Source organism: Zingiber officinale, chromosome 2A (assembly GCF_018446385.1).
Source record: "Zingiber officinale cultivar Zhangliang chromosome 2A, Zo_v1.1, whole genome shotgun sequence".
Classification (NCBI taxonomy): domain Eukaryota; kingdom Viridiplantae; phylum Streptophyta; class Magnoliopsida; order Zingiberales; family Zingiberaceae; genus Zingiber; species Zingiber officinale.
In genome coordinates this window covers 18,469,392-18,484,109 of record NC_055988.1, presented here as the reverse complement: position 1 = coordinate 18,484,109, position 14,718 = coordinate 18,469,392, and the positions used below count along the sequence as shown (strand labels likewise).

The 14,718-nt window shown below is 40.7% G+C and overlaps 1 protein-coding gene and 1 pseudogene across 2 annotated transcripts; one reads left to right on the top strand and one right to left on the bottom strand.

Annotated features, from left to right (window-relative positions):
* The first annotated feature begins 255 nt into the window (after positions 1-255).
* LOC122044506 lies at positions 256-399 on the top strand (annotated as a pseudogene).
* A 2,072-nt stretch (positions 400-2,471) lies between these two features.
* Positions 2,472-8,497, bottom strand: LOC122040888 (probable protein phosphatase 2C 60). Of its 2 annotated transcripts, XR_006128739.1 has the most exons (5): positions 7,966-8,497; positions 7,147-7,514; positions 4,409-4,645; positions 2,982-3,492; positions 2,472-2,836 (listed from the first exon to the last, which is right to left on the bottom strand). XR_006128739.1 is itself a non-coding variant. In XM_042600369.1 (4 exons), exons 1-4 carry the CDS (start codon positions 8,267-8,269, stop codon positions 3,277-3,279), a joined length of 1,125 nt encoding a protein of 374 aa, XP_042456303.1. In that variant the 5' UTR covers positions 8,270-8,497; the 3' UTR covers positions 2,899-3,276. The 2 variants fall into 2 exon arrangements, 1 of the variants encoding a protein (XP_042456303.1); XM_042600369.1 differs by lacking the exon at positions 2,472-2,836 and having other exon boundaries at positions 2,899-3,492.
* Positions 8,498-14,718: the final 6,221 nt, after the last annotated feature.

Below are 14,718 nucleotides of genomic sequence, written 5' to 3'. Positions count from 1 at the left end.
TATAGCAATATCTTGTTTGTGTTTACATGGAATTTGTGCTCATCTTCTCATTAATTAATTAATGATCTAGAATTCGATATTCAACTATAGCGTATTATTAAAAAAATTTCTCATTAATCAATTAGGGATCTAGAGTTCAAGACTTAGCAGCAACGCATTATTGAATTTTTTTTCATTAATCAATTTGAAATCTAAGATTCTTTTTAGTTTCACATTTTAGAATTGACAAATTGTAAAATAGAGAAACCTCTATAAATACTTTTCTTGGCTTTTTGGCTAAGATTAAGTATGATATTAAATTAAATTTTTATAAGAGGGAGTACATTACAGTAACTTGTTATTGAAATTCTCAAGCGTCATCGTAGTATTGCACTATTGCATGAATCTGGCGCACCCTTACCTAATTCTGACGCACCCTTACATAATTTATGGGCAGTCTTTAAGCTAAGATTAAATATAGTATTTGTTCTTATCAGTTTAATATATGATATAAAGAATTAAATTATTTGTTTACGAAGGAGAGTCCATTACCCACATGTGTTCATGTATTATATTACACACGTAACTAGGGGCGAAGCCACATTTTTTATAAACCAATTCTTCTCTCAGACCTCTCTTGCATTGTTCCACCTGATATAAGGGATCTAGCTTATGCAACACGTGTGCACGATCACTAATTTAAATAAATTTTATTGCTTAGTTAACTGATAGGTTTTAAATCGACTGAATTCGATTTAATCATTTAAGAATATTTTTGAGTTAATTAGAATCATAATCTACTAAAATATGTCTATAATGTTATCTAATTGAGTTGACTAACAAATATTCTATCGATTGAACAGATATTAAGTGGATTGAAGATAACAATTGGTAAGCAAATCTTCAGTGATCTGTTTTTTCAATCGCCTAAAAAGAATTTGAGTCAACTAAAATTAGACAAAACTACTAATTGAAACTTACCCAAGTTTATTTCAAAGGCTATGAATAAAGGGACAAAGGGACCTTGTATCGCAATGATAAAACTATTATTCTATAACAATTCCATAACTCTAAACAAAAAAATATTTTCTTCTTTATAGCCCTTTACATATATATATATATATATATATATATATATATATATAATTGTTCAAGCTCTTGCGAGTTTTCTTTAGGTTTGTATTGTTTATATTTTTATGTAAAAGAAAACCTTTTTTATGAGATTTCTTTGCCTTTGACAAAGAGAAAAGATAATAAGATTTTTAAGGAGCGACTCATTTTACTAATTAATAGACTATTGAGTAAGACTAAGGGTTCTAAACCACATTAAAAGATTTTACATTATCATTGATTTAGTTTTAGAGCTATTCAAGCCGCTCCTCTAGACACTACTTTTAGTCATATATCTAAGAGATCTAAGACATTAAATGTTTCCTATGATTCAATTTTAGAGTGTTCTTATTTTGTGTCAAAGTCATTAACTTTAGAGATGATTATCAATAAATAATAAGCACACGAGTAGAACAATTTCATCTTAAAGAGAAAGGATTCAACCCTTGGCTCGACGTGACCATTTTCGAAGGCTATGTTGACTAAATCCAAAAGTGTGCATTGGCACACTAATAGTTGGGACCTACGCTACCATACCGACAACCCTAGTGGATCGATAACTAGATGAGCTCATGGTTTCATGGAGATAGTTGAATAGATAGTGACAAATCCTATAACAAATAATCCAATTATACATGGTTCCACTACACCAAACTCACCTTTCGGTTCCAACACCACCTTATCCTTGTCAACCCAACCAACATCACTACATTTCTCTAGATGGCTTTGGTTAGCAAGTGTTGGGGAAACAAAAACCTCAGCAAAGTTTCAAGGTTTGGCAAACCCGAAAGCAAATAGCCTACAAAGCTCACAGCATCACTATCAACTTTCTTCTTCTTCCTCCTCTCCCTATGGCACACATGGACCACAACTTTGTCTTAAAGCAAATAAGGTTGTCCACTGAGTGAAGCCACTATCCTCTTTAATCACAGAAGATCTACTAAAAGAAGGAAAAAAAAAAAGAATTGTCTGTTGGTTGTTAGAAACAAGTGAGACATCCAAAACTTGGGCAACTGAGACATTGCAATGCAAGAGCAGTTGAAAAGAGAGTGAATTTCCATATCACATTCTTAGAATGTGTTCCCTTTCACTGTCAATGCCCTCTTTATCATAAGAAAGCAAGACAGTGACATATGCTTTTGGAGTTCTTACATTATTGGTTAAAACAGATTGACAAATGGATACCAGAAGAACCACAGTGGGAAAAGAAATATCAAGCACTTTGGAAAAGAATAACAACTAAATGTGTATTCTAAACTAAAAAAAATAAACGATCAATCAAACAGCATTAACGTGATATTAGAGAAAAAAAACAGCATGTCCAAATATTTCCTGTCTCAGGTCTGATTTGAATTAGTCCAGAAATATAAGACTTGTTATATGTGATATCTTTAATGTTTCAGGTCTATAGAAACCCTACCATAAGCTTGTACAAGCTCCTTTCTTAAGAGTATACAGGTCTAGAACAACCAGATTTTTTTTTATTTTAGAAAATAAACTGACGTGGTACCATTGTTGGATTATTTAAGGACTGGTTCACAGATTCTGTTGGATTATTACAAAGGATTAAATGGAAGGCATTAAAAACCTGTCGATCCAAATATGAAATGATGTAGAACTTCCCTAGTATGACCCTTTATCCTAAAGGAAGGAATAAGACGATAAACCTAGGAAGCTGGATCAAGCTTCATCTTCTCACCCTCGAGCCTCAAGAGAAAAAGAATAATGAAAAGCTTGAACAGCCACACTGCGAAATAAGGGTTAGTAATGAAAAGGCTCAGTAGTCAAATTATATCACGTCTCAACAAATAACAAAAAAAGTAGAAGTGCAATAAAGAAATATACGACAAGATTCAAATTACAAATCATTCTCAAGTCCCAAGTTCTTTTACCTGCAGTGCAGAGGCTGTGACTTCGAACTAGATTTTGACACATTTGAAGCCAGCCCTTTGACTGTCAAGGCAAACCAAAGTGTTCTGTAATAGCTAATACTCATCTATTTTCAGTGCAAAACTGCAAGCTCTCAAGCTAAATTAAAGAATGCGGTTCCTGTCCTTCTTGCTTTGGACCACTAGGACCATGTGAGAACCTGAAAACAGATTCATGCTAGTAGAGTAAGGAAAGATTTTGAATCAGGCCTGAGGAGACCCGGGATGAAGCGTCTGGAGTCTCTGGGCTAACGTCTGCTTATACAGGAACGCCAACTCCTTTGAGTGAAAGTACGGGACCATGATAGAAGTTTTTGCTTATCAGATTAGGATCAAGAAATATAACTATGGCAGTTATATCATCATGGAAATGCCTCCTAACTCCACGATCAATCTTTGTGAGGTCAGCGTACCTCATTTCTCTTTTCTTTGCAGCCTCTTGCAGTGCAGCTTTCACAAGTTTTCTTGCAATACCCTGAAAAATAATAGTGAGAAATATGTATCAGATAAGGGAACATTAAAAATAAATTTAGCAAAGAGAAGTTGCACGGATCTTGATTCTGCTGATAACATGGTGCAACTATCTACTATGTCAGATTTTGTATGTTTTTTCCATAATAATTTATGCTTATAATCTACTCAACTTTCATCCCTAGACTGATGGAATCAGTAAAAAGAAAATGAGACATTTCTCCTTCCTCTATAAACTAATGGGTGTTTTATGATCTCTCCTAACATCACATAAGATAAAACACAAAAAAGAATTTTTGAGAATGTTAGATACCACATTTAATCCTATTAAATTTTTTTACATTTTAAATTATTTACAATTTTCAAGTGGGTTCAAATCAGAATTGATTTGTCCTTATTTTGGTTTAGTTTAGGTCTGAATTGCATTTATATATAGGAAAATCTAGTTAGTCATTAGTTGTGTTTAATTAGGTTAATGGAGTTTTTGAGGAGTTAGGAATTAATTTTCTCTCCACATACTTTCCTCATCTCCCTCAATTCCTCTGCCTCTCCTGCCTCACCACTAACCACCGCTTTCCATCAGTAGCATGTCGTGCTCATGACATTCTTCAACGATCCATCAATCCGCTTCTCCCCTCTCCTCTCACAACTCTTCTCTCTCCCTTACTCTCTCTTCCTCTTGTCTTTCTATTTCCATTGTGCACCACCATTGCTGCTCGAGAAAGTGAAAGAGCTGTAGCACCACTATCGTCTCACGTGTTGGTCGTTGTGTAAAACGGAAAATTTTGTCCATGCCAATGGTCATGGCTCAACACTTCAATTCCTAGTCATATATGTATAATACAAGGTGTTCTAAATTCATAAAGCATATTTCATAGTTCCAAGAAAAAGAACTGTAGAAGAAGTAAACGACATCTTACATTACGCGGTGAGTTGTGAATCATATCCACAACCTCTTGATTGCTGAAATGCTCCCATAGACCATCTGATGCAAAAATCAAAAATTGATCTTCAGGAGAGAGTTTATGTGTTACTATTGATGGTTCATGACTAAGGATCGGCTTATGGAAGGGATCAGGAAGTCGGAATCTGGATATCAATGGCTCACGGTTGAACTCTGTATCTTTTAGATATGCATCTCCGATGGATCTAGAAACCTGTAAAAATATATCAAAGAAAGGAAGTACTATTAGGAATATTTCAAACCAATGTTTACAAGCCTATTGTAACAGAATTCTCATTCCAAAAAAAAATGAAACTGTAATAATCTTGTGCTAAAGAGCATCTTTATGATCAAGTGCAAAGATGAGTTTCAATGTAAAATATGAGAATTCTTAAATAAACTATCAATTACTGCAAACTTAAGAAAAACGGCATACTTAAGCCTGACAGATACTATACTTATTACTTAATTCTCAGGTTCAAAGTGAGGCCGCAATTCTTAATATATCTAGGTTGCTTCATTGTGCGTCACACACACTAGAGGACAAAGCATCAAATGCTTACCTAAATTATCAAATTTCAATCTGGTGCAAAAGCAATGCTTGGTTTATGCTATTATGCAGATGTCCCAGCCCTAAGAACTAGGACAAAGTATCATAGCATGCAACAATCCACTAGATATCTATGTTGCATTGAATGTGTGCACACACACTAGATGGAACTAGGACAAAGTATCTAATGCATACACAAAGCAATTTCAATCTGATGTAGAAGCAAAGCATACTTTAGACAATTAGACTAGAGTATATGTTCCTGTGCTAAGAGCTAGAGCAACTATCATATGCTTACACCTCTACTCATTCTTTAAATGATAAGAGTTTCAATAGGGTGCAGATGCAATGTTTTATGTGATGCAAAAAGTGATTACCCTCACCCCAACCCCTCCACTGCCTGCCGCAAGGCCTTGTGGAAGGGAGGTAAATCACGGTACCGAGTGGCCTCCTAGGTGGGAGAAACTAATTCCCCAAGGGAATGAACCCTAGGGAATTCAAACTTTGCTTCTGTGATGCAATTTTACCACCCAAGTACCAACTTGGCTATGCTCGTGGGGCTAGAGACAATGTTTTATGCTATTATATACATGTCCCTACACTAAGAACAAGGACAAAGTATCAAATGCTTAACCCCTGAACTCAATTCTTGAAATGAAAAATAAAATTTCAATCAGGTGCAAAAACATCAACATGATTCTTGAAAAAACAAATGTAAAAGAATTTACAAAAATTAGAGCTCAAATAAAAAAAACAAGTCAAATAAGCTAATACAGCGTTCATCCTATAGCAGATGATAATAAATCAGATTATCTTTATATTTTTTTAAACAATCATAGGATCAAACTTCACCTTTGACAATATAACAACAACGAATTGCTCATCTCATAATACAAATGTTGTGTTGTAAAATATATTAACAAGGTATATTGTAAAAATATATAAGTAGATTGAATATCTTAATCAAAATTCTCTGTATCAAAATTCTGTCTGAAACAGAAGCTCATCACAGTTACTTGCACTGAACTACTCAACTACTAATCCTAATCATAACATATTGGTTCGAACAGAAATCTTATGTTTATTATTTGACACAGGTTCATCTGATTATTCAACCACAAAGCTACTCGTTGCATTCTTGACTTCAAAACTCAAAAGAAAGCCTTCAGAGCAACAAATACTCATCAGGAAAAGAAAACATTTGTATTAAGTCTTAAGACTAGCAAATATTTAGGAAAAATCAGATGATTCATATAAAAAAAATTCAAATATATGATTACAAAACTTTCATTTTTATCCACAAAGAAAAAGGAAGAATACAATGGTTTGTCCTAATGCGTAATAGTTTTCTTGTAGCATTTAAAGAAAGGACAAAGATCATAATATAATCATACAAAAAGATTAAACAAGCACACAAAAGGTTGATTGATAGGCTGTTTTATTTGAAAGCATCATCGTTGCCCTTTTGAGGTCTTTAAATAACACAATATTTGGTTTCATATTACCCTTAAGCAGAAAATTTTAGCAGAATATTTGGGTTCAAAATTTATGTATAATCCAAATGTAATTAAGAATACATAGAACATGAAATAGTAACACTTTTATAAAAAAAACATTAATATTCTAATATTATTGAGAAATATATTAAGAACGATTTTATTATCATTTACCTTCTATTTAAATTTATATTGATGAATATGTGATTATTTGTATATTATATTACTAATAAGTTGTTCTACTGCAACAAATAATAAAACATTCTTCTTAAAATTTTAGAGCATTTCAATAATCTCATAATAGAATAATTTTATCATAGGACTCACTGCATTTTTAAAATTTCCTAATAATTCTAATTTCATTGATCCTTTTGATCTGCTACTACTAATACCTGAACTCTTTGAATATCCTATCTTGATATTGATGCTGACTTTGAATTTGACAACCAAGCTTATTATTATTTATATGAAGGTATGAAGAATCACTGTGTGCTGGTGCAATATATTGTCATATGATGTGTATGTATTTCAAGTCAAGTGCCACAAATTGCCTTATTAGTTATTACACAAAATGAATAGTGATAATTTGTGCAAAAGTTTCAAGGCATTACCATGAATGCATCACTCGAACTACAGATATAATTTCAAAGTTGTTCAAAGAAGAATTACCTGTATAAGGCCTTTCACACGCCAAACCTTATGCTTCAAAACAACAATCTGTGGGTCATCAGGATGCAATGAATGCAATTCCTCCCTCACAGCTTCAAAGCTCGCATTGTGTTCTGCAGACATTTGTATTGCCGTAACCTCTCTAATACCTCTCTCAATTCTTCCTAGTACTGCGCGTGAATCTCCAACATTTGCCACATAGAGCATCCCGCTAGATACAATACCAACCAAACAACACGAACCAACCGAGGCAATCTGTGGTTTATTGAGCCACTGCTTTCTTACAGTAGAGATGAAACCCTCTTCCGTGGCTGAAAATGCCTTCCTTATGACATCTACTGAAATACCTTCATGTTCTGAAGCAAACCCTGGACATAATAACAGAACGTTACTACAGTGAAGAAAAACAGGCAAATGTATCTTCAGACTAAGATATTAAACAGCAAAGAGTTTCAATTTCAAAGATAATGACTTGAAATGTCCATAGAATGATAAGCCTGAAATTATCTTATAGAAGACTTGTGAATCAGTGGCAACATAAAACTTTGAGACACAACATTACATAAACAGGAAAACAAATCAATTCAGAAGATTTCTACAAATGATTGGATAAGATTTCACAAATTTAGCAAAGAAACGTATGAAACATTAGGAAAATGCTCAAATCTTCAAGTAATGGCGCAATATGAACCACAATTCGGAAGAAGAAATTACCAACGAACTCTAATCAATGAACGGCAAGCGTATGAGAAAGGACAGCGCATGTCGCTTCCTCCAGCTATACATACAGAAAACAAAAGGGAAAAAAAAAATACATACTTTTGAGGTTAGCAAATAAACGCTCCGTTATGTACCGCGACGTCTCCGGCCCGCCGTGCCCGTCGTAGACCCCGACGAACGTGCCACGCGTGTCCTCCCTCCAGCTCAAGGGGCCCGACTCGATCTGGCTTCCATCCTCCAACAGAGCATTCGCCTGCGCCACCGCCATAGAGAACTCCCCGACCGCATGGCGGCCGAGATTCTTGTACCAAAGGAGGCGATCGTCGCCGCTGACTGATCCACCATCCCGAACCTCTACCGCCGGCTTCCAGCAACGACTCACGAGCCTCATCATAGAGACCATAAGCACTACTCACACTCCGTCACGTCCTCCGCCACCACTAGGACCACGACGACAGGTCAGCGACGCCAAGATTGGGATCGACCTCGAACGATTGCTGTGCCTGTGATCTTGACGGGGAGACCGGGACTGAGATAGCTTCGCCGAATGTGGGGGGCTATGGGAGGGGAGGGGGGGAGGCAGCGGAGGAGGGACGACGCTTCCGCGAGCGCGCGATGGGGTCGGCGGTGGGGCTTCCTCCGCTCTCGCGAGGGCCGACGTGGGGACGAGGGAGGCCTATTTAATTCGCTTCGTTGTTACTTTTTTACTAAATTAATCGCGTTAAACAGGAAATTTGTCGGTATCGACGACTTAAATTACATTTTTGCACACATTCATCTTTTTTCTGGGAAGCTTGGAATCGTTAATCCGGAAACGTTACGAGGGTATTTTCGTACTACGAGGTCAAGGAAATAAGTTTGACCCAGCTGAGCCGCTTGTTTTTCTTGCATGTCAAGTTTTGGTATTTCTTTGAGTTTCGGATTTCGGGTGTCGGGTTTCGCCCGACGAATTTGAAATATATTTACTTTATTTAAAACTTAAATTTAAATCCTGGACACACTGATGATGCAAATGTATTGTCTTCTTGGTAAGGAAGTAAAATATATTCTTCGTAGTTATCATGTGATCATCCTGTACGCTTTCTATTAGACAATGTGTAACCAGATATGTTGGGAAAAAAATTAATTGAATTAAAATTATATATAATTAATTCTAATTTATCAATTGAGATGATCTAAGTGAATAATTTTATGTTGTTAGTAGAGCTGATTTTATCAAATTTCTGGTGATCCGAGTTACGGAGTTGATGCGGTGCGTAGTAAAAATTGGGAGTCGATCGTCGAGTCAGAAAGGAAATTCGATGAGTAAGATATCGAGGCTTGCGCTCAATGCAATTTTCTTGAAACAAATTCACTCTACCTCCGACTGTGCTTTGAGATTTTTTCGGATTGTCTGTTTATCAGAATACAACGACAAAACTACATACGCAATCAAGTACTGGTTGTTTGTGGTGAACTGAGAATGCACCCGAGTACTATCACGAGTAGTTCAGTCGAATGGATGCACGACTGAGAGTTTTGTGGGAGAACACGAGTGGACAGAGGTTCGCTTCCTACTCTTCCTCTCGCACTCTCTTTCGCTTATCTTCCGCTATTTTTTATCCTTTGCTCAAGATTCAGTTTTCTTATATAGGAGTCCTCATCTTGCCTGCAATGAATAACCAAATTATAATCATTTAATGTTGGGTTTAATGTCACTATTAATGACTTTAATGTCTTCATTAATGTCAAGACATTACGAAATCATTAGTAATGAGTTTAGTATCTCTATTAATATCGAGACATTATGAAGTCACCATTAATGAGTTTAATGTCTCAATTAATGTCGAGACGTTACAAAATCACAATTAATTTTATATTAATATTTCTGTTGCCCTCTTGAGCAGGTAATAAAAAGAGATTCGGTGGTAAAATGTTTGGTTATTCACTTGGGCAAATCTTGCCTCGACCAGTTCGGCATTCGACGTATGTAGGTCGTGCTCGCACACGAGTCAACATTGATTTAATACAATCCGGCCCTTAGATTTGCATCCACCCTTGCGCACCCACGTGCGAGAGAGTCTCTCTCCATGCATATGTTTACAATATCAATGCATGTGTTATAATTTAAAGCAATAATAAAACCAAGAGACTTCCATTGTGAGACTAACAACCCATGTACAATAGAGTCTCTTCGTCTCCACCTCTTTATTCCATTCACAATTCTAATAATCCCCCACATAAATGAAATATAGGATATGTGATAACATTTAGCAGTTGAGTCAAATATAGGATAGGTAGGTTTTGCCCTTTAAATATTTCCTTGTGAAGATCTGTTTGCATACTGGCTAGCAGTAAACATGATGCCCTTGAACTATTCTGCCATCTGTCTAAGTTTTGACAAATCTCACCCAAGACTCTCCCTGATACAGCTCAATTCTCATGAGTGCGTTCATTCTTGGCCATGAACACGTCTAGTTCTATGAGAATCTCTAAGAATTCTGCCTCCAATTATCTTCGAAGTGGCTCCACTTCTTTCTCATATAGGTGATTCCTCGAGAGTAATTATCTACTCTTCTTGATCATTAAAAGGCCATCGGCTTACCCTGATCTGGTTACTGTTTTATTGGATATCTCCCATAGTGTGTCTAGTTAGTGTAAATTAGTTGTCTCTTTAAACCTAGTTCTTAGGATCTCCAGTTAGCATAGGTTGAGTGTCCTCTGCACTGATCACTGGCAATGACATCAAACTCATTCCTCATGATGAGTTTGCAACTAACTCTTGATTTAACCCTTTAGTTAGAATATCCGCTAAGTTATCCTTTGACTTCACATGGTAAATAGTGATAACTCCCATTGAGAGTAATTATCTAATAGTATTATGTTTATGACGTATATGCATAGATTTACTATTATACATATGGCTCTATGCCCGACCAATTGCTGATAGACTATCAATATTGCAAATTGTCGGCATCAGTTTCGACCATCTTAGAATATCTTCAAATAATTGTCGTAGTCATTCAGCTTTTTCATCACTGATCCTGTCCGAACCAAGAGTCAGCGGACGCTGGGCACGTGGCGCTCTCTGCTGGATCCTCGAGTGCTCCGGCGAACCTGCAACAAAACCGAGCCGGGAGGGGTGTCCCGGCGACGGTCCTCCGACGCTCAAGTCAGGCGAGAAATGACAAGAAGGTAGCCTCAAGATGAAGACGTGCATACCTCCGGTGAAGAAATGGAGGCCTTATATAGACCCCTCGAAGAAGCCTGGGCGCGCCAATCAAAGCAGCCACCTGCATTTGACCATGCCCAGGCATGGGTCTGTCAGAAGGGCCATGCCCAGATATGGACCCGTCAGAAAAGGCGTCCATGAGGCCATACTGCTACTGTATCAACCTTTCCATGATGTGACGGCAAGATCCTCCATCGTGCGATCTTATGTACGGCCTAATCATCAGACATGCTTCTGCCGATATTCCATATCCCGAGCCGAGCGCATAGGCCGCTCGGCCACCTTTTTCTCCCCTCGCCCTTATTTTGTCCGGGCGGGTTGCCCGCTCGGCTCTTTGGCCCCTGACGTTCGGGCTCCCGGTCGGCCCTTCGATCCTCCTGCCTTGGCGTCGGAAACCCAAACCCATGGATGGGTTATCTAACTCCGCTCGGACATACCCGGATGATCGGCTCGGCCATTAACCGCTTAGTCAGCCCTTCATCGGTTCTCAAGCTGAGACCCTTCAGGAAGTGGGTTCCCCATTCTTACTGCCGGATCACTTGCCTTCCCTTCAAGTCTAGTCGAAGGAGGCCGTGAGTCCGACTGACTGGACTATATGTGTCCGAGCGGGCGGTCATCGCCTTACCGTCGCCTATAATATTCTTTGAGCCGTTCGGCCCTTATGGCGGCTTCAGCCGCTCGGCTCTTCGTTTTGAATGCCTCGTCGGTCAATGTGGATGCTTGCTTGTCTAAATCTTCTCGAAAATTGCGCAAATCCTTCCCATTAAGTCGCAACACGCGCGGTATGACGCGCATTAATTGCGCCTAGTGGCAAGGCGCCACGTGGCTCTTCCCACGTGGCGGCGATGCTTAGTACGATGGGACGCGATTGCTTTGAAATGGACGGGCGGATGTTGGCCTCGCCTTTCGTGACCTGCATCCGACGGCGGAGGCCGACCAGCCTCGGCAGTATAAAATCTTCTTCTCCTCCCTTCGCCGCATGCTTGCTTGTGCGTTGCCTTCTGCTTCGTTCTGTTGCTGCAGCCTCCGGCGATCTAGCGTTTGTTTTTAGGCGGCGATCACCTCATCGGTGATTCTTTCCACCCGTTTCCTTCCCAGTGAGTCTTCTTCCTTCACTTACTAGGTCTTCTCTGCTCATTTCGCCCCTTTCGTTTCCCTGCCTTTGATTTCTTGCTATTCTCTTGCCTCTCCGAGATGGCAAGTTCCTCTGAACCCGTCACTCACGTTCACGGTCCCTGGTATATGACCATGGAGAGTCGGTTTGATGAGGAGGGTGCCCGGCGCCTCGTTCGGACGTATGGGATCCCTGATGACCACGAAATAATTATAGCCAGCCCGTCCGATCGGCCCCATAACCCGCCGATCGGCACCATTTGCTTTTTTCTAGACCAATTCCAGGGCGGCCTTAGATTTCCTACCCATCCATTCATTTTGGAGGTTTGTAATTATTTCCGCATCCCGCTCGGCCAGCTTGTACCGAACTCCTTTAGGTTGCTGAGCGGGGTGGTTGTCCTCTTTAAGCTGCATAGTATCCCACTTGACCCCAAAATATTCCACTTCTTCTTCTACCCCAAACAATCCGAGTTGGGCACTTTCATTTTCCAGAGTAGAATAGGCTTCAAATTTTTTGATAATATGCCGACCTCCAACAAGCACTGGAAGGAATTTTTCTTCTACATCCGACTTCCCGAGCGGCCGGCATTTCGAACCAAATGGCAGACTGCTGTGCCGACTCAGCCGGAGCTCAGCAAGTTCAGAAGCAATCCAGCCTATCTTCATGCAGCGAATTGGTTGTCTGGTCAGCGATACAAGATCGACCAGTTGCTGCTCAAGGGGGTGTTATATATTTTTGGGTTATCTCCCGTTCGGGCCAATCTTCCCTACCTTATGGGTAAGAGACTCTTTACTCCCTTTACCTTTTTTATCTAACTGATTTTAATTTCTCCTATTGCAGCTGAAGTCATGTGGCGCTCCAAAGCTACCGCTCATCTGAAACTGAAGGCCGTGGAGATCGAGGCGGCCACCAAAAAGGAGCTCGCCGAGCGGGGTCTCATCCCCAGCCGCCTGGCAGATGCGGGAGAGGGGGGGCGCAGTCCGCCCCTGAAACAGATGCTGCCCCATCCGCTTCAACGGAGGTTGAGGCGGATCCTGTTTCCTCGGCTCTCGCCGAGCTGGGAATTCCCCCGTCCGGGGATCCACCGCTAGAACTTCGGCGAAAACGTCGAAGAGACTCCGGTCCTCCGCCACCACAAGAGGGGGAACCACACGAGCCGATCGGCGTTACTTCGTCCGATCGCACGCCGTCGCAGATCGGGACTCCTATGACATCGCCTCCTGCGCAGCCCACCGACTCTCCTCCCCGGACTCGTCGCCGCTTACATCGGTTGGGCGAAACTTCCACCATAGGGGAGTCCTCTGGCCAGACGACTGCAGCTGAAGAAACGCCGACCGGCCACCCAACCATCAAGACCACCCTCCGATTCCCATCGGAGGAATATTTACTGTCTGCCGATCGGCCCTCAAGCCCCGTTCACGAAATAACCTTGACGGGTCCGCTTGCCAAGCTTTTTGAGGACGCGCAGATTCAAGCGGCCCTCATGACGCCTAAGCAGCTCGGCGACAACAACATGCAACAGGCCACTCAGGTATTCATTTTTCTTCCTGTTCCATGCCACTATTTGATTCCTGATTTCGTTATTTCCTTTACAGCGCTGGGCTGAGCAAATCGCCACTAGCCGTCGGCTAGCCGAGCTGGAGGGTCTCCTGGAAAAACTTCAATTGTCGGGGGGTCCGTCGGCCGAGCGGGGGAAACAAACACTCGAGAGCAGAGGTGGCCCGACTCGAAGACTTGGTGAAGAAACGGGACGGGGACGCGAAGCGCGCCAGTGGCCGGAAGAGGCGAGCGATTGCTGATCTGGATAAAATGAAAGTCGAAGTCCGGGCCCTAGATCAGCAATCTAAGAAACTAGAGGCCGAGCTGAATGCCGAGCGGGAGATCCGTTCGGCAGAGCGCACAAAGGCCGAGGTGGACTTGAAGGCTGTACAAGACACCTTAACCGCTTCCCGAGCGGCCCTCAGAAAATATAAAGAGGGAGAGCCGAGTCGCCTAGCTGCAGCGCGCCAAGAATACCTCCACTCGGAGAGGTTCGGCGTAAAATTCGGTGGCAACGTCTCTTCCACCTTCGCCGAAGCGGTCAAAGTCACGATGACATACTTGAAGAAAGGGGGCCACCTTCCCGAGGGAATGCATATTCCCGCCTCCGACCTGGCGGCCATGATTGATGATATTCCGGACGCCTTCTTCAACTTTGAAGACCCTGAGTGAGGCGGGTTATTTCAAGTACCTTCTGTATTTCATCCGCTCGGCGGATGTAAAATTTTTGTACCTGCCGTTCGGCATAATTCTTCTAATGAAACTCTGTTCCTTTGCTTGTTTTCCTACTCATCATCCCTGATGTTCTTTGGTTTACTTATCGTTGATACTTAGAGTCAGTCCTGCTCGTAAGAGTTCTCCTTCACGCGTCCGATCGGCTTGGCATATTGCATAGAGCCCGAGCTAGGTGGCCTACTCTCTTTGCATGTATCCTGCCTTTGTGAAGTCCACAAACGCCGAGTATCGAAGGACTAACTCCCAATCGGGC